This window comes from Hakea prostrata, chromosome 3 (assembly GCF_041222555.1).
Source record: "Hakea prostrata isolate BN-2017 chromosome 3, UWA_Hpros_2, whole genome shotgun sequence".
Taxonomy (NCBI): Eukaryota; Viridiplantae; Streptophyta; class Magnoliopsida; order Proteales; family Proteaceae; genus Hakea; species Hakea prostrata.
Genome location: NC_142602.1, coordinates 64,362,969 through 64,386,843, shown reverse-complemented (window position 1 = coordinate 64,386,843; position 23,875 = coordinate 64,362,969). Strand labels below are relative to the sequence as shown.

Sequence of the window (23,875 nt, the reverse complement as noted above, 5' to 3'; positions counted from 1 at the left end):
ATTGAGGCAAATCCAGCCAAAATACAAGCTCGATTGATATGGAGGCTCCCAAAACCGTTCGGGATGTACAATGTTTGACGGGGAGAGTTGCTTGCCTTAAATCGATTTATCTCCAAGTGCGGAGAGAAATGTTTGCCTTTCTTCAAGGCACTTAAAGACTGAAGGGCAGTAAGGAAGCAAAGTGGGTGAAGAGTGCCGAGAAAGCTTTTGAGGAATTAAAAGAAGCACTTGGACAACCACCGATCTTGTCCGAGGCCGAGAGAAGGGGAAATATTACAGCTATATCTAGCGACATCCCTTTCCGTGGTCGGTGCGGTACTTGTTCGGGAGAAAGATAAGAAACGAGTGGCCGATTTACTATGTAAGCCACGTGTTCTTTGGATGCGGAGACGAGATATTCGCAGATTGAGAAGCGAGCTCGGCTCTCGATGATGGCCGCCGGGAAGCTAAGGCCATATTTTCAGGCTCATCCAATTGAGGTATTTACAACTTTTCCTCTTAGTAAAGTTCTTAACAAACCTGATTTATGCGGAAGGATGGTATCCTGGTCGGTTGAGCTAAGTGAGTTCCAAGTGAGCTTTAAGCCCGGGACTGCAATCAAGGCTCAAGCATTAGCCGACTTTGTAGTAGAAACTACTGCACCAATGGAACCCACTATTGAAGATCCCATTATACCAACCACTTGGGAGGTATATGTCGATGGTTCGAGTAATAAAGATGGAGCGGGCGCTGGAATTCTATTAAAAAGTCCGGCGGGATTCATTATTCGATATGCTTTGAGATTCGCATTTGATGCGAGTAATAACGAAGCGGAGTACGAGGCCCTAATAGCGGGACTTCGGTTGTCAAAGGCATTAGCTATTGCAGATGTTACTATTTATAGTGACTCTCGGCTTATAGTCAACCAAGTCCAAGGGGAGTATGGCATTAAGGAACCACGCTTGCAAAAATATCGGGAGATAGTGCGGGCATTTCAGAACCAATTCCGGAATTTGAAGATATCTCGGATCTCGAGGAATGAAAATTCGGTGGCGAGATGAGCTATCCCGACTAGCCAATGCCAAGGAAAAGAATCTAGACCCTTCGGTCTATATTGAAGAGGTAACTTTTCCAAGTTATCATGAGAAAGAAATTTCTTATATTGAAGCGAACGTTCTTTGGATGGATCCAATAATTGAATATCTAAGAGATGACAAGTTACCGGAGGATCCGGTAGAAGCAAGGTTGATCAAGATTCGATCGGCTAGATTTGTCATTGAGAATGGGAGACTATATAAAAGATCTTATCTTGGACCCCTTATGAGATGTATAGGCCCCGAAGGAGCAAACTCGGCTTTGGGTTGAGGTTCATGAAGGAATTTGTGGCGCTCACATGGGTGGCGAGCCCTGGCCCACAAAATTCTAAGATTGGGGTTATATTGGCCTAAGATCCAAGAAGCTGCTATGGACTACGTTCGTCGATGTAGTAGCTTGTCAAATTCATGCTACGATGTCGAAGCGCCCGGCGGAGATTATGACTTCAATTCTAAATCCCATTCCCTTTGCAATGTGGGGAATTGATATCATGGGCAAATTCACCAAGGCATCGGGCGGACGAGAATATCGATAGTAGCAATTGATTACTTCACCAAATGGGTAGAAGCCGGTGCTTGGCGACAATTCTTGAGGAAAAAGTGGAGAAATTTGTGCTTGAATCAATCATATATCGCTTTGGGATTCCAAAGATAATTGTCCTTGACCATGGTACTCGGTTCATTGTCCACAATTTGAGCAATTCCGTGGAACATATATGATCGAGCATCGTATGTCCTCGGTGGCATACCCCCAAAGCAATGGCCAGGTAGAGGTTACTAACCGAACGCTCTTTGGAAGGAATAAAGAGAAGACTCGAAGGCTGACAAAGCTTCTTGGGTCGAAGAACTATATAATGTCTTGTGGGCTTATAGAACTACGGTTCGAACACCTACGGGAGAAACTCCATTCAGGTTGGCATATGGATCCGAAGCATTGGCACCGGTGGAGATAATGGCGAGGGACGTTAAGGGATCGTGAGTTCGAGGAAAAAGCAAATGAACAAGGACTGCTTGATAGTCTTGATTTGTTGGATGAAGTTCGAGCAAAGGCAATAGCACGAACTCAACATTATCAAAGAAGGATAGCGTCTCATTATAATACTCGAGTGAAGAATCGTCGGTACTTAGCCGGAGATTTGGTGTTGAGAAACACCCTAGCTTCCGACCCGCGTCACCAAAGAAAGTTGGACCCTTCCTGGGAAGGACCTTATATGGTTGTGAAACCGGTCGGTTCAGGAGCTTACAAGCTGAAGAACATTGATTCCCGAGAAAGAATTGGATCGTTACGTGGAATGCTAGGCATCTCAAAAAGTTTTATCCTTGAAGATGATTTCAATTTTGTTCGCGATGTAATCATTTTCAACTCAATCAATGCAATTTTTGGTTTTCAACAAACTATCTTTTGATTGGGGGGCATCATACACCACATTCAAGAACAAGATCCAACTATAAGGCATCGGATGAAAATTCGTGTGGGTCCTTCAACACTTCAACACTTATGGAAAATCTTTCAAACTTTCTTAAGTCGGGGCATCGGATGAAAATCCGAGTGAGTTCCTTTTGCAAGGCGTCGGTTTAATACCCGAGTAAGTTCCTTCGAGACTTATTGAATTTTTGAATTATCCTTAAGTATAAGGCATCGGTTTAAAACCCGAGTGAGTTCCTTCTCAGACTTATTGTATTTCTCCGGAAATCCTTAAGTATAAGGCATCGGTTTAAAACCCGAGTGAGTTCCTTCTCAGACTTATTGTATTTCTCCGGAAATCCTTAAGTATAAGGCATCGGTTTAAAACCCGAGTGAGTTCCTTCTCAGACTTATTGTATTTCTCCGGAAATCCTTAAGTATAAGGCATCGGTTTAAAACCAGTGAGTTCCTTCTCGGACTTATTGTATTTCTCCGGAAATCCTTAAGTGTAGGCATTGTTTCGGACAACTAAGACCTAATACAACGACGATTCAAGTGGCTAGCAAAGTTCAAGATAAAGTAATTTCTTATTTCTTGAGAAGATCCAAAGAGGCCAGTATCAAAACAATTACAAGAGGTGGATACAATCTACGATCAAAGAAGAAGGTCATTACGGGTGTTGTTAACAAGTTATACAAGATCGATGCGACTTTGCTAGAACAAACATATGAGTCAACCATTGAGAAGAGTCAAGGAAAAGAAGAGAAGCAATGAGGATTACAAAAATATTCCAATATTCAGAAAATCCTCTGCAATTTCATACTCTTTGCCCGGCTTGTCCGGGAGAAGAATGGTCCTCGACCAAACTCGCATTCGGCACAAGCTCGTCATAATTGACTTCTTCCAGCGGAGAATAAACGGGGAGAATCTTCCAGATATTGCATAATATCTGGATCGGAAGGTGGAGGATCAATCTTATCCTTGGTCCGGTCGGGAGGAGGAATACCCGGGTTGGTAAATACTTCGGGATGGCAAACGACCTTTGTAGGGAGTCGTATCAAAATGAGGATCTTTCCTTAGTATTGATTCCCATACTTCGTTCTCACCATCCCGATGCGCTTTGCAAGTTGTAAGCATTCAACATATCAACAAAAGGCTTCTTGTGTAAATACTTGAAGACACGAGGCTCTGCGAACATCGGTTGGAAGGGATTCGGGCAAAGGAACGACGGCTTGCCTTTCGGGTAATGTTTGAGATCCTTTAGCTCTGACTTTCCAACTGTCCGTTCCGATCGCCGGATCTTCTCCCTGGCATCATCCAAATCCGACCGAAGACGACCAATCATCGAATTCTTTTCTCCTGCCACCTCCCAAGCTAGATTCCGAAGGCGAGCAATCTCAACATCTTTAGCTTCGAGAGATTCCTGAAGCCTAGAAACTTCATTGCTCAACCTCCTTGAGTCTAGTGCTTGCTTCCACTTGGTTGTGGAAGTTACCGACAAGACTCCTGCAAACAACTTTCGAGTTAGCAAGGAGCGAGAAAAGTAATTTTTCCAAATCGAGAGAAAAATGAAGAAAGACTTACATCACCGGTGACTTCGTAAAGACTTCATCGGAAGTTTGGAAAGAAGCTGCGCTCTCGGAAGTCATTCGAGCAGCGGTACACCATTCCAACGCTTTGTCAAACTCGTTTGACACTAATTGAGCGAAGGATGAGAAGGATGAGCTACATCAAGAGAAGGACGAACTACACCAAGAGAAGGATGAGCTGCATCACTTGTCATCCGACGGCGCTTCCTGGTGGCAAAATCCTCCAACTCGGAAGGAGAGGAGGAGGATGCCAAACAAGCACTAGAGTTGGAAATAGGAGCAGCACCTGCTGGGCCACACCTTCATCGAGACGCCAACATAGTTGCCTCGGATGCCCGAAGAGTCTCCTTCGGGGGTGCACCAACAGGCTCACCTGTGAGCTCACCCGGCGGGATTGCCGCCGGCACCATCGGCAGCGGGTGATCAAGATCTTCCTGGGAAAGACAAGCGGTCACTTCGGGCAAAGGAGGCGCGGGGACGGCATCAACGAAGGCTGCGGGAATCGACTTGAAGATTCACCGCCGGCGATCGCCTTACGCTTGGAGGATTCACTAGCTGAAACCACCGCTTGGCCCCAATCACCACCGACGGAACGATATTCTTGCGAGATTTTGCTACGATAAAGTCTGGGTTGATTTTGGGAGCCACTATACAAAAAACAAACAGCCGTATCGGTCTACGAGAAATAAAGCAGCGGCAACAATGGGGAAACCCTAGTTTTCTAAAGCTTCGACAGAGACCAACAAACTAAACCCCAAGTATAACTACTGTGCGGTTTACTTCGGGGGGGGGAAGAGGGAAAGAGATGAGAAATCAAAAAACTCACTTGTTCGAGAAATGGATAGAGCTGTCGTTGAAGTACGAGGAATACGGAGGCGGGCCGAAGGACGAAAGGTTGCTTTGGCACTTTAGCAAATCTATCTTGCGGAAGTCGGGATAGATGGAGGGTACCCACGAAGGCTTTAAATAGCCTCGGGTATAAGACGACGGTTGAAGGCTAAGGACAACCGACGACCCGGATCGAAACGACGCTTCGAAATCCGTAAAAAGCAAGATCAACGGTCGAAGGGATGCCACATGGAAACATGTGGAAGCGAGCACTGATGCGAGAGAAACCTCCAATCGTCGCACTTGCCATTAAAATAATGGAGGTATTTCCGATTCATTGGAAACGATGAATGGTACACAAAAGCGGGAAGACGTTTGAACTTCGCGGAAGGGAAACGTGCGGACTTTGCAATAAATGAAGAAGTGGGGAAGATTAACGCATCTTCCCGAAACGCATCTTCACAATATTTCTACAAGATCATTATTCGGCGAGGAATGAAGAGTTAAGTGATAAGTTTTATCATTAATACTTTGATATTCAAGGCAATACTTCGACAAGAGATGGGGAAATTTTGAGGTCAACATGAATAAAGAAATGTCTATTCATTAAAATGAGGGTACATCTTTACAAAGGAACAACACCCTAAGCCTTTTCTTCATTGTTGCCCGAAGGACCCCGGTCGGGATGACTTTTCTCAGGATCCTGAGAAGAGCCTTCCTCAAGAATGTCATCGGCTGAATCCTCTACAGCAACAACTTGAGACTCGGCTTGTGATTTCTCCTCTGGAAGTGCCGGCTCGTCATCTAGATATGCCTCATATTGAGGGTCAGGCTGGAAAAGGATCTTCTACTCCACGGGCCCGGTCTGGGAGATCCATACCAACTTTCCCGAAGACCTCGGGGTGGCATACCTCACGAAAAGGAGCGAGTGTCGAAGTCGGGGATCGTTCCAAGGATCTGCTCCCAAACGTCGTTCTGCCCCATGCGGTAAGCTTGAATGTTGTAGAAACCTAGCAATTCGGAGAAAGGTACGCTGTTCAGGTATTTCCGGATGCACTCCTTCCGAAGGTTTGGCTTGATATGCTCGGGCTTGCTAGGGATTGCCAACTCGGATGATCTTCGAGATCCCTACTCTTAACTTCAAGGCGGTCACCAAACAACGTGGCAGCTGCCTTTTGCTTCTGGCCTCCGCTCGGCGGCGAGACGCGAATTCTTGAAGCTTCAAGGGCTTCCTTGAGGGAAGTCACTTCTTCCTCATGCTTTTTCTGCAACTCTACGATGGCTGCGGTCGGCTGGTCTATTTCGGAATTGGCCTTGGCCAATTTCTCTTCACAAGTTTGCGGCAAGGAGCTGGTGCGACCAACACGGCTCAAAGCTTCCATGTGTTGATAAAAGCTCAACACGGCATTCTGGGAAGACGAGAAGATATCAGAAGAAGTCATAAGAAATTATGAGAACATAAATAAGCGAGAAGGCCGTTACCTTGTAGATTGACTCACAAGGGAAGTGTCATCCGGGGCTTCAAACTCCTGGCGATCGGAAGGAGCAAGGCGAGAGAGCTCCACTCGGCGGCTTTCTCGGGATCCCGAGTGACCCTGTCGGTCATCTTCGGGGTCCAGCTGGGGAGGAAGACTTCCTCACTATCCGTCGAAGCTTTGGATTTTTTGTTGGAGGGAGCATCAATTGTGTCATGCCTCCTCTTGGTTCGGACGGAGGAGGAGACGGTGGCCCTCTCCACCATTGGTTTCTTCCCTTTACCCGAAGCATCGGCTACATGCACGATATTCACGATACCCCTGTAAGAGGGGTCGGGAGAGGAAGAGAAGCCTCTTGATCTGCGATCAAGACCACAGGCGATCGTTGTTCGGCTGTCACAACGGCTCTAGCGGCCTTCACCCATGAGGCTTTCGGGGTTCGTTACGGGAGGCCTTTGCAAAGAAGAAGGACAAGAATCGAGAATTCAAGACATTTCACTTGAGTCAAATCAAAGGATGATGGTTAGAAGCTCACAATGAGCCAAGCCCCGATCTTGAAGGATGGAGTTATACTCCATTTCATATCCATGTATCTCTTGATACCACGGAATGGATTTGATCTTCAAGATGGCCGCCTCGTCTTCTTTGGATAAGGGAAGGCCCCGGTTACTTTCGGACGAAGAAGTAAACCTCCTCCGGGTGGTCGGGAAGTTAAGATCTGATGGAGGCGCTCGACGAGAAAAAATATCGTTCGCGCCATCTTTTGTGGTTAGAAGGGCAAGTTCCTTTGGCGAGGATGCTGCCCCTCCAATCAAGTTCAGCCCTATTGCGTTTGGAAAGAAAGACCCATCCGGGAGGATGGGAGATAGAAAGAACATGAAAATGTACAAAAAGAGAAAGAGATGGCGTGATGCCAAGCTCAAAACACAAACCCAAGAAGCCGACGATGAGACGCCGGCTATTGGGGAGGAGCATTCCGGGACAAATGTTCCAGTGATTCAAAGCTGCGGAAAATAAAGGATTAAAAAGGGAAAGCGAACCCCGCTTTCCGGTGTATCTATGTACGAGAGAAAATTCACCCGAAAGGGATGAATCAACCCTCTCATCGGGGTGGGGAGCCCTAACTTTGATATGAGGAAGGAAGGTCAAAATCTTGAACAGCGGAAAGAAGAGTTTCTCCATTATAAATGGAGGGAACGAGCGAGGCCCACTATTGGACCCGGAGGTTTGAGGTTGCCTAGAGGAATCAACGATCTTGGAAGATCCGGACTCGACAAAGGACGGGGAGAAGTTTCGGTTTTTCTTTCAAAACCTTTTTGAGAAACTTCAGCGAACTCTGCGGGAGAGGACGGTTAGGGTTTTGTTATCACTATCCAGTTGTTCGGGGCGGGGAGAAGCAAAAGCATCTTTGCTATCACCAGCATGGGGTACTAAAGAAGCCCTATCGTCCGCCATTACTCGTTTCGATAAACTACAAAAAGAAAAGATCGGTAAACTTACTGATTCGGTGAGACGGAAGCTTGAGAGCGAGGAAGGCGCGAAGCGACGACAAAGGTTCAAATTCCAGACGGGAAGAATGAAACCTACGAAGACAACGAACCGCTTTTAAAACTCCCGCACGAGTGTTCGGGAATCTGAACGATCGAGATTGATTCAAAATTGACGATCAAGATTGCAAGGCGTTTTGAAAGTTTGAACTCACGAATCCGAAATAGGCGTTCGGAAACCGTCGCTTGGATGACGTGAGCCACGACGGATCAAGCTGCAACGGAGACATGTGGCCTTACACTCACAACGCTCGAGGAAAAGTGACCACCGCATTAAATGTGATATGACATTTAATGAAGCACGCGAGAGATCATCACTCGACAGCGAACCCGGTTAAAAACCAAACCCTCGGGATCAACCGAACGCTTAGTGCAGGGGGCTCGTGATATGGAGAGTTTATGATCGGACCGGGTTCACACCTGGTCCAACCCTCGACCCCGGTCGAGACGGAGGAAAACCGAATCGCTCTCGAGCGAACCGGATCCGAGAAGATGGCTTGCTTGGAGAAGAAAGATTATTCTGCTGCAAGCGTGCCCTAATCTTACTTATGGATTAGGGTAATCACCACGATGATGACGAGACTCAAGCGACGGCTGCGGATAATCATCATCAAAGGGATAACTATCGCATAACCTAACGGTTATCTCGGGAGTCCTCTACTAGCCCAAACTAGTAGAAGTCTATCGCTCAACGGATCTTATTGATGAGATCCAACGACTACCCGAAGAAGGCTCGAGTGCATCCAACGAAGGAGATTCGAAGGTACACTCTATATAAACCTCACTACTATACAAGGTGAGGGACGGATCAATTGATCAAGGAGAATACTACAAACCGGGGGGAAAACCGGGGGGCCCAAATCCGGCGCCCCCCCTTCTAGACCTCCCTTTTCCCTTACGAGACTCGGGGGGGAGAAACAGGGGGGGGGCCCCAATAATGGGGGGGCGGTTTTTTATAACACCTTCCTTTTTTTTTTTTTTTCATTAGCTCTGTACTTCTAGCGAGCCGTTTGTGATTAAGTTCATCAAGCGACTTAGCCTTCGGAGGTGGACTCCCGACCCCGGCGGTCGGGCCACATCTGACGCTTTTGTTTTGCGAGGACATTACGTGGAGATCCAAGGGGGGGGGGGTTTGGGGGGGACCACTTGGGAAAAATACCCTCGGGGGGTTTGGGTTTTTTGGGGGGGGGTGAAGAAGGGGGGGGGGGAAAGGGGGGGGGGGGGGGGGTAGGGGTTCAAAAAAAAAAAAAAATGGGGGGGAGGGGGGGGGATGGGGAAGGGAGGGAGGTGGGGGGGGGGGGGTGGGGCCCCGCTCCCCCCCTCTTTGGTCTGGTGTAGGGCCGGGGGCTTGGGCTTTTTTTTTTTTTCTTCCCTCTTTCAGGACAAAAAAAAAAAAAAGAGAAATAAAAAAGTACCGATACCCCGTCCTTAAATCACCTCTCTCTCTTTTAGAATGTTTTTTTTTAGTAAATTTGGTTCTCACTATAATATACCTTCTTCTTCTTCTAAATTTAAGCCAAACACTATGTCATATTACAGGAGTAATTTAGTATTTTAACTGCTAGGGTGATTACGGTAGTATAGGGTTTAAATTAAAAAAATGTTTCAGCCAAGGGTAATTTGAGAATTTAGAAAAATATTTAATGGTAAAAGATAAATTTGATTGTAAAAATTAATAGAGGGGAGGTATTTGATATATTTGTTAGGTAAGAGGGGAGGTAAGTGACAATATCTAACTAAGAGGGGGTCCAAGTGCTATTTGTTTTAAGAAGGGTGGTAAGTGATATTTACCTTTTTATTATTTATTCATTTATTTTTGCATAATTTACATTTTGACCCCTCAGGTTTGAACTAGGCTACTTTTAACCCCCAAAAAAAATGTTGTTTGCATTTGCCTCCCTAAAAAAAAAATTAATGATATTGTAAATTTTATGACTAAATTGTCCTTATACCTTATCAATTTTCTTTCTTCATATTACCACTTAAAGTTTTTGAATATTATATGTTTCCAACCCTTTGATTTCCTAAAAAACATGGAAATTAGCCAAAGTGAAACCAGTTTCAACCATGGCATTCCATGAAACCAAATTCTTTTGCGGCATTTCATCAAACAATCGCCGGACACATTCATTTGTTCCCTTTGAAGCTCAGTAGGAAGAGATGTTTGCTTAGCATGGATTTAAGTATTTGTAAGTGAAAACAAAATTTTGAACTGACTTTGACTTAGTTTGCTTTAGTTTGAAATGGGAAACAATGGCATCCCGAATTTGATGTTCTGTTGAGCGAGAGAGAGAAAAAAAAAAAAAAAAAAAAAAAAAAAAAATCGGTAAATGATTGAGAACTCCAGCCCTCAACATTTCAATGAAAACCCATCAGCTTTCTTTCGACCTGGTATACAATTTCATTCAGAAAGGGAATGAAAAGGTTCTATTTCCTTAGAGATTATGAGGAAAGCAAGTTTTTGGAAAACAAATTTCAGAAATTGGAACTCATGTGAGGAATATGTTGCTGGTGTATGAAATGAGCTTACAATTTTTACCTGCAACACCATTCTAACAATACTTCAAAATACAACAAGAGAAGGATGAATGTAGTGATTCACTTTCTGAATAAGCAAGTTCCTGCAAGGAGGGTGGAGGGGGAAAGCTAATTTAGAGTTTTCAATTTCTTGAGCTTTGCACTTACAAGGAAGAAGCTTGGTAAATTTATCACTGTCACTCTTCCAACAGCATTACAAGCTATCCCATCCCACATGCAATGGCTTGTACCATCTGCACTCCATGAATTGGGAAAGTCATAACCACTAGCCTTTGAATCGATTAGAGCCTTCATTTCTACTACTTGTGGTGCTGGTGGTGGTGGTGATTCAGATGATAGCGTTGCCATTGACACACAATCAACAACGGTGAAAGAAGTTCACTGAACAACCATTTCCATGACAAATATAAGGAAGGATGCCATGGCATGGGAACAATTAATAATTGGATTCTGAGAATTAGCATGGTTTCACTCTTTGCTCTTTGTGTATAAATGATATCACAGCTTTTCACCTAAAGAAAAAAACCGACCAAAAAGAAAATAAATATCACAGCTTTTCTACCACAATAAGAAATACATCTGGCGATGGAGCCCATTTAGATGCCCTTTTTTACTTCTTTGTCCCATTTTTTTTTTTTTGGGTAAATTTTTTAGAATCTGTTGTTGATGATTGAGGGATCTGCACCGCACACCAGAACTATTGTTGTAATCACAGTTCATGAAGTACTTTCTTTAAAGACACCCCGAATTGTGCAATACGGGTTCTAAAAGTGTCTTCGCCCCAAGATCAGTCAGCTCAAACCTTTAAGGTTGCATCCTAGAAAGATTTATACCTTGAAGGTTTACTCAAGGTATAATCAGGTTATGTTCCTGCTTAACAGAATAACAGGGAGAGAGAGAGAGAGAAAGAGGAGGAGGAATTCTGTGTGTCAAGAATTAGCACCAAATTGAGTTTATATAGAGCCCCAAAGGTGTTGGGTGAAAGGATAAGGCTGTAAGGGTACCTTTCAGCTCAACTCTCTTCAGCAAAGTACCTCCAGCTGACCTCCCTACAGGAGAGTGCCACTCAAATGGCATCTCCACGTATTCACCCAGTAGTGGGCTTTCCAGAATACGGCCCATGACAAACTGGGCCTTCCGGATCAAGCCCACGAGTTTATTCTATCTATATAAACTCACGGCCCAAGTCCCAAGTCCCAAGTCATTATATATATATATATATATATATATATATTATATATATATATATATATATATATATATATATATATATATATATATATATATATATATATATATATATATAATCATGGGAGGGTCACTATAGGGTTCAAGTAAATTAATAATACCTGGGCTCTTACTATATAAAAACCATATAATCAGATCCTCTCCACCCGATGTGGGATTAAATAAAACCATGGATAAAAGACACAATTAAAATAAATAAAATATTTATATAAAGTTTTAAACATATTTACAACAGAATCTAGGTTGATGGAACACAAACGCACCAACTTTGGAGCAAAAGTTCGTACTGATTTTGATCCAATTACTCATTGTCTTAACCATGTCAATTATACTAATTCCATTTAAAACCTCAGTCAGTATGAAGTGAAAATCATTAAGGATTTTAATTTGCCCTTCCCACGAGGTAATTTGGAATCAGAGTCAACAACATATCCCACAAAAAATATTCATTTTCATTCAATTATTTTAGTATGTTTAGGACAAGACTTTCTTTGTCATCGTAGAGTCTAAATTATCAATTATCAATAGAGCTTTACTCATTAAAATCTTGAGTCATCATCTCAACGCATTTTTGGATCATTAACGCCATAATTTAGGACCTCAGAAAATTTCAGACCTGCCCCAAGAAATAGAAATTTCCATGACTATTTAGAATTTTTGGTTAAGAAACTAATCATATAAGTTGAGAGACTAGAGTTATTTGTGACCTTGCACAAATAGTGAAGGGGTTGCATTTAATTAGGGAATTTTCCCATGCATGAAGTTGGACATTTTATGAAAATATCTCATCAATCTATGATTCCATGAAACTTTATGAATATGGCTTCATTTCAAGGTCCCTAATTGCTACAAGGAGTTTGGGTAGAGTAGCTGCAATTGACATTCATAGTACTTCGTATTCCCTAGACATTTATTGTAGTTGGACAAGAATTAAGATTTCTATGCAAGTATATAATTTTTTTGAGCATCATTGAGAAGTTTACATTGTGAGCTAATTAAATTGCATTTGCTACAAGGATCTAAAAATTTTGTAATCAAAGCAACATTCTAGGAACATCCCCCTAAAACGGATCCAAGGTGTGGAACCTTGTTTTTGAAAAAACTATATTTATAACCTTAACAAAAATCAAGTCCCATCAGATGTATATATTTACGTGCATTCTCTGAAATAGTTAATTTAAGCATACCTCTTCTTCTTTACTTCCAACAAGCTGAATATAGTCCATCTTTTTTTTACTATCAGTGGGTCATGTTGAGTATACCTGTATTGTCTCATGAACTCTCCTTGAATTGTCTCGAATTGGTGCGACTCCCAATTCATTCCTATGTAATCATTTGCACTCTAAGTTTGAAACTTATGGCTCAAAATCTATAAACTATTAACCACTCTAAAAATCAAATTCTATGTTTTTTTGTTTTTTTCAATGCGAGACATAATATGCATAAAGTTTCAATAAGGAATAGAGCCATCTGCACCTCTTTCTTTCTTTCTTTTATTTTTATTTTTAGTTTAAAGGACTATATATGAATATGGAGATTGATACGGGTCAATCCCATTCATCTTGCGCCTTCCATAAGGACTTACACCTTTTTTAAGGTAATAATTTGAATCAGGTCAATCCCATTCATCTTGCCCCTTCCATAAGGACTTGCACCTTTTTTAAGGTAACACATTTTTTAAGGTAATAATTTGAATCGGGTCAATCACATTCATCTTGCACCTTCCATAAGGACTTGCACCTTTTTTTAAGGTAACACCTTTTTTAAAAGGTAATAATTTGAATCGGGTTCATCCCGGTCAACTTGCACCTTCCATAAGGACTTGCACTTTTTTATCTTCCTTGCTATCCCGCACGGTGTAAACAACGTCCGGGATAGGGGGCTTATGATACGGAAGATTTCTACCCGACCGGGTCTGACTCGGATGGGGCTCCACATGCTAGTTAATCGGGAAAGATGCCGATCACCCATGACCAAAAGCGTAACATACGCCACATATATAGCAATCATCCTTGATATAGAAGGTCAACTTAGCAGCTGATTGAATGGGACCAACGACAAGGAAGCATGATCCTAGGAGAAACAATAGCCCTTGTCGGGCTAACTTTCCAAATACGTATAAGGTAAGTTAATCATTATAAGATAGGGGACGCATCTCCTTGGTAAGCAAACCAATACACTCTGAGTATAATCGTGTGTAGCTTTTGCACGAGACCTCACTCTGTTCATTATCTGACTTTGCCATCGGAGGCGGCTGCCCGACACACAAGCCGGCCCGCATCTAACCTTTCTTGCAAGACTCATCTTCCCGGATACGAGAGGAGGCTTAGTCGGATCCAGAAGTATAATTGATCCGCATCAGAGACAAAGTTCAATTGAAGAAACAAACTAACAATATTTCAAATTCAGCAAGAAAACACCTTAGCCATCTACAATCCACTTCCATAAGTATTTATGGATATGAATATATTACAAGGTGTCTAATTTCCATGAACTCATGTAGGAGGGTTGCAATCACAGTTTGTAAGACTTGCAAGTTTAAGAGACACGAATTGCATGGTTGGACGAGATTTTGGATTGTTGTGCAAGCATGCAATTCCAAGCATCATTAACACCCTCAGGTCTTTTGCTACCAATTGTGTTGGTGGTGGCAGACGTGGGTCTAATACATCGTTGGGTACAATATCTTTTTTGTTTAGCAACGGCAATGAAGAGATGAGTTCTCTTGGATGCTTTCCCATAATTGCCTCCAGTGTCAATACCCCAAATCTATAAACATCACACTTCTCCGTTATAACCATTGTAAAAGCAAGCTCTGAAAGTGGGAGGGGAAAATGGAATACAGATTTAGAGTTTTCATATAATCATATAGAAACAATCATATTATTAATTCAACTCATATGCAAGATTTTAAGTCATAAGACATTGTGGATACCTCAATTTGACTAATCTATTTCCTAATAACCCAAATGATTTTTATGTCAAAAAATGCTATCAGACTAAACTTCATTTCTATATAGGTTTATTTGTTAAATAATTGGATTTTGAGAACATTACTTGGACATATTCCATATGACTTTACAATCAAATAAACATCACTTAACTAGTTTTAAAATATTGACAAAAGCTAGTAACAGTTAAGAGCAATGTTACTTCTAAAGTAGGGATGGGATTGGTATTTTTAGAAATGCAAGGGAGGTGCACTTAAGTCTATTATAATCAGGTAATATATAATTTACTCTTGAACTTTTGGGGTGAAAATTATTGAATGGTTAAAACACTATCAACCTTCTAAGAATCCTAAGTATGGAAAAAGGAGGAATAGTTGGTAACTTACCTGGAGCAATATATCCATATGTTCCTGCAAGTATAGTGCGGTTGGATGAACCAGGATCTAGAAATCTAGAAGTTCCAAAGTCTGCAACATGAGGTTCGAAATCTGCATCCAACAAGATATTGTTGCTGGATATGTCCTGATGAATTAGTGGCGGTGCGCAATCATGATGCATGTAAGATAAAGCATAGGCAACCCCTTTGATGACATTCACACTTTTTTTCCAATCCAAGTCTACAACTTCTGCTTCATTTCCAAGAATATAAGCTAAGCTTCCCCTTTCTATGTATTCATAAACTAAAAAGTTACACATTGGATGGCAACAAAACCCATAAAGCTTCACAATATTGCGATGCCTTATTCTTGTTAATGTGTATATCTCATTAGCAAAGCTCTCCTCATGAGCTTCCACTTCAGCTTCTAGGCGATGTAGTTTTTTCACAGCAACTACTTTCTTTGTAGGTAGCTTTGCTATGTAAACACTCCCATACCCTCCGGTGCCAATGCAATATTTGATATCAAATTCCTCTGTTGCTTCCATGATATCACTGTATGCAATTGTTCCATCATAGTTCCATATAGAAAATATATCTCCATTTTGTTGTGTTCTTGTTGTATCAGTGACGGAAATTATTGACCTCTGGTTGATGATGAAACGGAGGATTACAATTACAAAAGCAACAAGCATGATGCCAATAAAAGATATAATAATGGGGATCTTGACTTCAAGCGTTTTCTGACTAGTTTTACATGGGAGATTCCAATAGTAACTACACAAACCATTATTGTTCTTGCATGACTTTGGTGGAATCCTCTGAGCTACTTCATCCGGAACAGGACCCTCCAAATCATTGTTGGATAAATCAATATCAATATCCATGTAATTTAAAGTATGACAACTTCCGCTATTTGTTTAGGTATTTGACCACTCAGTTTGTTGCACGAAAGATTAAGTAACTGCAACAGAGCCAAATCACCAATTTTGATAGGGATCAAACCAGCAAACTCATTGTTACTTAGGTCTATCCCAACTAGTTTTATCAAATTCCCAATTTGTATAGGTATCGAACCAGAAAGCTTGTTATCTCTTAGGTTAAACAAAGTGAGATTTTTGAGGTCACCTATCTCCGGTGGTATTGAGCCATCGATCCAATTTCTAGAGAGGTCTAACAGGGTGAGACTTTTGAGGTTTCCTATCTCTTGAGGTAGTTTACCATTGATCTCATTGACTGAAAGGTCCAACCATTCGAGATTTTTGAGGTTTCCTATCTCTTGAGATATTTTACCATTGATCTCATTGAAAGAAAGGTCCAACCATTCGAGATTTTTGAGGTTTCCTATCTCTAGAGGTATCAGGCCACTGATTCTATTGAGTGAGAGGTTTAACTTAGTGAGATTTTTGAGATTTTCCAACTCTGGAGGTATTGACCCATTGATCCTATTACTTGAGAGGGAGAGCTCGTTGAGGTCGGAAAGCATACCAATGTTGCCCGGGATGGTTCCCCAAATTTCATTCGAACTAAAATCCAGGTACTTTAGATATTGAAAAGAGGAGAAATTCAATTTATCAAGCTCTGCACTTACATAGAAGAAACTTGATAAGTTCAGCACTGTAACTCTTCCTCCTGCGTTACAAGTTATTCCGTCCCAGCTGGTGCATGGACTTGTATCATTTGCAGTCCAAGAGTCAGGAAAGTTGCTACCACTAGCCGCCCAGTCGAGTAGAGCCTTTGCTTCTGGTGGTGATGATTCAGTCGATAAAGCTGCATTTATTGTTGCAGGGAATGCAACAATGGTGAAAGAAGCCCACACAAAAACCATTTCTCTGACAAATGTAAGGAAGAATGCCATGGGAACAATTAACAATTGGATTCTCATAATCAGTTTGCTTTCACTCTTTATTTATATATACTTTACTTTCTTGCCAAGCAATCATTTCAAGCTGTTTCCGAATGAGATCCACTAAATTAAATCCAGGTTGTTTATTGGTATTGTTATTAATCGAGTCAGATTTGATTACCAATCATTTCTGGCTTCTCAGCGATCTCACAGATAAAATTTGGGACTCGAAATTTGATTCCAAAAATCAGAATTGGATCAATAGACTGGATTCAGAACTGGTCAAGATGGATAATCAGATAATGTTTCATCTGGTCTCTCTACATGAAGAAAACTAAGGCAGGAATCTAGATGGAACACCAAAGATCAACTCTGGAGTGAAACTAAACCAGTTTTGATCCAATCACTTATTCTCTTGATCAATTCAATTATACTAGTTCCATTTAAAATCTCAATCATTATAGAGTAAAAATCCTTAAGGTTCAGGGCAAGTTTTAATTCAAAATCAACAAGGTCTCCACAAAAAACCTTCGTTGTTCATTTAATTAAAAAGTCCTTAAGGTCTTTTACCTTTCCCACGAGGCAAGTTGTAATAAAAGTCAACAAGGTCTCCACAAAAATCATTCTTTTTTCATTCAATTATTTTGGTGTGATCCACACAAGACTCTCTTTGTCATTGTAGAGTATAAATCACCAATAAAGTTGCACTCCTTAAATTCTTGGGTCATCATATCGAGGCCTTTTTGAATCATCAACCACATAATTTAGGTCGTTTGGTTTAGTGTTGTGCACCAATTGCACAACACTGAGCTACGAATGGTGAGGATTAAAAGTTGTGGTCAAGATTTGATCCCGACCACTCATTTTCCTTTTTAATTGAACTACACACTTCAACCAAAAAAAAAAAAAAAAAAAGAAGAAGAAGAAGAAGAAAGGAAAAGAAAAGAAAGCAAAACGGTAGTTGAGATACCTCGACCACCAATTTGAATCCTGACAATAGGCAGCGTAATGTTGTGCATTAATTGCGCAACACGAAAGCATGACCCTCATTTAGGACCTCAGAAAATTCCTCACTCATTCCCAAAAAGTTCCAATTTTCCATCACCATTTGAAAATTTATTTTAGAAACTAATTATAAAAGTTATAAGACTGGAATTATTGTGACATTGCACAAATTGTAAGTGGGGTTCATTTAATTAGAAAATTTCTCATGTACCTAAGTAGGACATTTTATGAAAATATCTTATCAGTCTATGGTTCCATGAAACTTCAAGAATACAACTAAATTTCATCTAGACCCCTGAGGTTTGGTCTAGGTCACTTGTAGTCCCCAAAAAAATTCCTTTTGCATCTAGCTCCCTAGTGGTTTCAAGAAATGATCAAATAAGGACACTCAGTTAGTTGGTTAACAGAAACAGTTAATTTAGTAAATTGTATGACAAAAGTAGCCCTATGTCCTTTTGGGTTTCTTTTTCTTAGTGAAGGGAGCATAATCCTCTACCCTAACCAAGAAGGATCCTGACTCCATGAACCCTAGGTCAGTACACTAACAAATATTGATAATAAAAAGGAAAATCCCTTGAAATCTCAGTTACAACTAAAAAATGACTTGACTAGAATTTCAGGTTGGATTGCAAGTAGCTATCTGATCCAAAGAGAAATTCAAGTAGCCAATGGATAGACCAAAAATCACACACTAAATTTTATAAAGAAAAACACTTATACAACTATGATTTACAAGGAATCATTGCTCCACGTGTGATGCCGTTTGATCCCAAATGATTGCCTCAATTTGGTACAATTTTGACTCCCTTGCCTCACGCATGCTATACACCTCATCCTCAGTGGCACAGTTGAACAAACCAACATGGTGGCTACGTGAGAATCTTCTCAGTCTAATGTGTTAAGTGCAACGGTAAGGGCCAAAAGTCATCCTTCTTCCTCTTTGAATTTTATAGGGCACATTATTTGGTTGTTGTGTTGTATTTCGATAGGAGATGATGTTGAAAAATGTTGAAAACTTAAGTATATTATTTTAATTTAAATATATATATTTTATTTACATCATTTTAACTTATGATTTCTATAATAGAAATTTTAATCCCACATTGGACAGAAAGGAGCTGGTTATTTGGTTATATACAGTAAATGCTTGTGTAATATACCTTTGGGGTTAAAGTTTGCACTCACACAATACAATGCAAACCCATGTGCAACATGAACCAAGCATTAACCATGGTGTGACCCAACCAAGGTTATATAGATATATATTAATTAATTTTAATATTTCTATATGTCTCGGGACTTGGGACATTGGTCATAGGCATTATGTGGAATCCCGCAAAACTTTAACCCAGAAATCCATGTTGTAGGTCTAAAAACCCGGAGTGCGGGTATAAGACAACTGTGGGCCATCCAAGTTGAGACTATTGGATTAAACTTTGAACCAATGGAAGTAAATGGAGATAATGCCAAATTGTGAGTTATGTTAGAATATGGAAGAAGATCTAAATCGTTGACAGACTTGGTAGATGGATCAAGAGTACAATGATGACATGTGTGGAAGGTCCCAAAAAATTAGGTAGACTCTTCTACAACATAGAAAAGGACTAAGACTGAGCTAGGGCATTCAAAGCCTCAATTCCACTCCTAGAGCAAAAGTACCACGGTGGGTTGACTGCTCTTGTCGCCCTAGGCGACTCACCCAGCTTTGGTGCAAAAAGGGTATTTTGGGTATTTGATGTTTTTGAAGCCCTATTTAATGATTTTTCATTTTTAAATGTGTCATTATGTTCTAAAACCATCAGAGAACGTCAAAGCTTCTCAAGAGAACCCTCCCCAAGATGAAGGAAGGTTTGGAAAGTATCCATCAAGGTTTTTGATCACTATTTCTCTTTTTAAAAGCTTAGTATTCATCTTCTTCATTCTAGTTTTCTTCTTTTGATTGAATTCACCTATTGCAAAGAACTAGAAAAATGTTTCTACTTGCTGTAATGACCTAATCCTTCTATCCTTTTTTCTCTAAAGTGAATCTCCATTCACTCTAACACATCCGTGAATCTCGCAATAAGCTTTTGGAGAATACCTAATATAGGTTTCTTTAGGTTTTCAATGTTTTTTGCTTCGTTTGATCTCTAAACTATGTTAGACCATGTTCTAGTATGATTTTAGACCTAATTCTTCTATCCTCTTTGCTCTATAGTGAATCTCCATTCACTCTAGCTCATCCATAAATCTTGTGGTAAGATTTCGGAGAAGACCTAATAAAGGATTTGTTAGGTTTTCATTCTTTTTATTATGATTGATCTCTAAACTATGTTAGATAATGTCCTTTAATGATTTCAGAATTTTCTAAATAATTTTGGAGTAGTTTAGAACCTAAATGAGAAGTTTCCTATCAATCGGAGCCAACTTTGTCCGTACATAGGGCTCTGGTTGCCTCGAGCGACCCAACCAAGGTTTGCCAAATTCTTGGTTGGGTTGATTGCTCTAGTTGCCCTAGGAAACCCACCCAAGCATCCCACCCACTTCTAAGTTGGTTGTTTGTTTTCTTTTCAACACCATACCTCTAGGGTTGTTTCTAACTTTGAACCAACATGTTATTAGGACTTTTTGGGAAGCGTGTACTCACTCTTTGACCTAATTTTTAAAGGTTGCAAATCGATAACAAAGTGAGGACGTTCACTTACAGCTAACCATATTTACATTGTTTGTTATAGAACTTGATTATATAATTACATATTCTTGTTTTAGGGTTTAGGCATGATTAATATGACTTTGAAATTTCAGAATATAGATGATTAATGATGTTATTGATTTATGATCAACATGCGACTGTATGGACTTAGAATGACTTGTGACTTGAGAATGTGATTGAATCCATCTTGTAATGTGAATGTAGGTTGTGATTGTGAATTGGGGAATATCATTCGGGTATTTTTGTCTTGGGACATCATTGGAGGAGGTATGGGATACAAATCCTATGATGCCCCCTCGAAGCTTTTCACAATTACTAGATGCCATAACTAGGAAGTCTAGTTGAGTTTGGTTAGAAACCCCATCATATCATCACCCTATTGGCGGGGTATTGATGCTGAGTGACCCATGGCAGTGATATTTGGTTGGTGGGTGCCTAAGAATGCGAGAAGCATGAGAGACATGAGAGCTTCCTGCTTATTATGTGTGGATGACCAATAGGGTCAAGGGAAGGCATAGTCTGAGAAGGAGACGTGGACTCTAGATAGGAAAGGATACTGAACCAAGAATGTGAGAAGCATGACAGGAGGTATCGGGACCTAATATGATGTGACTAAGTTGATGACTTGCATTGGGTTAGGCTTATCCCTGACAAGCGCCAGTTCACATGCCAATGGTGTGGTGAGAGAGTGGTTACCTAAACCCCAGCCATGGTGATAGTTTGAGAAGGATGCCTTGACCCCTTACGCAGGATCTCAAGAACGGTAACCAACTCGTGAGAAATCAGAGTGACAAGACCTACCCTGAGGAGGCTAGTGTTCTATCTTAATGTATGTCTGCCATTAGAGACTAGAATTTGTTAGAGTATAGTTGCATACTTGCATTTATCTTATATCATATTGCATCATGTAATGTATTGATTTGGACTGTAATATTGGTCATTTTTTTGTGTACTACTCACTGAGTTCTTTTGAGCTCACCCTTCAGGGACAATGTTATTTTAGATGACGTTGCAGGTGAATAAGAGATCCTGAACTCCGGTTCAGAGATCCTTCCCATAAATCATATAGCTGAGGAAGTAATGGGAGTTGATGGTAGCTCGTGGAACAATCTGTGTACCGATATGGAGCACTATTACAGTTCTGATTAACAACGATAGAAAATGCCTAATATGCTGGTGGGACTCTGAGCTCGAAATCAATCCTAAGTTGCAAGAGTGCATGCCATCAGAGAAGGCAACAAAACATGAACAAAGCGAAACACTAGAATACTTAGGATAATTTTTGACTTTCCTTTATTCGTTCCAGTCGTATACTTTAGATTTGACATTACTTCTGCTCCCTATTATATGACATCACTTCTACACTCTCATTTTTGTTTTGAGATCCTTAACATTTGATTTATTTCTTCAATAATATTATTACATTGATATATTCTTGCTTTTGATTGGACTATTGTGTTGGAATGGTTGGATAATTGTCTGAGACTTCATCTTTGGGGCTATGGATCACACCTCTAGATAATCGGGTACCAGCTGGGGGGATGTGATAGAGTGGTATTGTAGCCCAAGGTTTCACACAATTCTAACCATGAAAAACTTAATAATAGAGCACTTTCAGGTCATAGATCCAAAAGTGACCCAACTCTCTTAGAGTGAATAATAGATAACAACAAACTAGATACTTGAATTAAAGAATCTTAATACATCAAGTATGAGTAATACACAATAACTATAGTGGAACAAACATACATTATAAATAAATAAATAAACAATCCAACAAGCACAATAAAAAAGTGAAACCTTTTGAACTTAATTAATTGATTAGAAAAGTTTTACAAGATAAAGCTAAATAAATACATCTGAAGTCAGCATAAATCAAAATCCTAGAGCTAATGATCTATCTAGGTGACCGCCTCTGAGATCCGATATTGTGTCGATCAGTGCAAGCATGAACCTTGTCCTGTGGTGACCTCCCTTTGGCACAGTGTTCATGTCCCTGGAGTTTCTGGGAGACCCATCATGGAAATCAGATGAGTCACCATGACCTCACCTATGCCTCGGTGAAGCACCATGGTATCCTCCAAGCTGACCTTGAAGTAGTGAAAGAGACAAGTATGAAGCTGGTCCAATGTGAGATTCCTGACCCCAAGATACTAGAGTCTATCACAAAAGCTTGCATCGTTGTAATCCTACTGTGGTGCCCTCCCTTTGGCACAATGTTCCTGCCGATGATGTGAGCAAGAACCTTATCTAATGGAAGCATCTCTGTGGCATAGTGGAGATGGACACAACTCTTGTCCTTCCATAGAACGGAACATATATGGCTGAGCTCGCAAGGAAGCAAGTAATCGCCATCCTTTGTACTCTGTGGAATCCACTAGCACTGGTCCAAATATGAGGTACGCCCAGTATGCGAGCCAAGACTTTGATAGAGAACCAAATAGGTGTCTCATGAACTCTCATGGAGATCACTAGTCTAGACCCGCCTCTACTTTCATCCTCTGTCCAGTGAGTCAGGTTACTATAGAAGTACCTGACAAGCTAAGGGTGGACAGGTTAATCGTCAAAGAGAAGGTGATCCCACTCTAAAGCTCGGAACCACTTCTGAATACGGAAGGCTCTCATCTCGTCCACAATGACAAGTCGACCGTACTCAATATTCAATAGGAGAGTGATAAGCATGCATTTATCATTATTTATTTGACTTAATTTCCCATACTTAGTTAATTAAAAGAGAGTTAATTGGGTAATTTTTTGTCTTTTTCAAGAATAAGATGATTGATTAGTACAGATAATGTGGAGCAAAGTTGGCAAATATGTTAGAGAATTTTAATTAAAATTAAATCATGGGATTCAATCTTGCTACCCAAGAAATCATGAATAGTGAGATCGAACTTAATTAATGCACAGAGAGCATGAATGTTAGCCAAATTGGAAATAGGTGGAGGTCCAAGGAACAAAATTGGTAATAAGATCTGAAAATTGGGTAAACAAACTCACCTTGAGTATTTTGGGCATATCACTCTCATATGAACTCGGATTGTAGTGATTCAAGATTTTATGGAAAGAGAATGAAAATATCTACAATTTCTAGTTTTGAGTTTTCCCAGAATCCAAATGAATAAAGGTCAAATTGATGGGTAAAAAAGACGAATTCATTGTGTACAAGATACATAAAAGAGAAGCCAGCAAAAGAGTAGAGAGGAAGACGGCGAACACGGATCTTGGCTCTAATCTCTCTCATTGCTCAAGAAGAAGACCACATCTCTCTCTCTCTCTCTCTCTCTCTCTCTCTAAATTTC

General features: G+C 40.7%; 1 protein-coding gene across 1 annotated transcript; it reads right to left on the bottom strand.

The window, feature by feature from the left end:
• Nucleotides 1–14,198: 14,198 nt before the first annotated feature.
• LOC149022753 (MDIS1-interacting receptor like kinase 2-like) lies at nt 14,199–16,888 on the bottom strand. Its single transcript, XM_089147695.1, is given in 3 exon segments — nt 14,199–14,518; nt 15,041–15,935; nt 15,938–16,888. Coding segments are annotated over 3 exon segments (2,166 nt in total).
• Nucleotides 16,889–23,875: the final 6,987 nt, after the last annotated feature.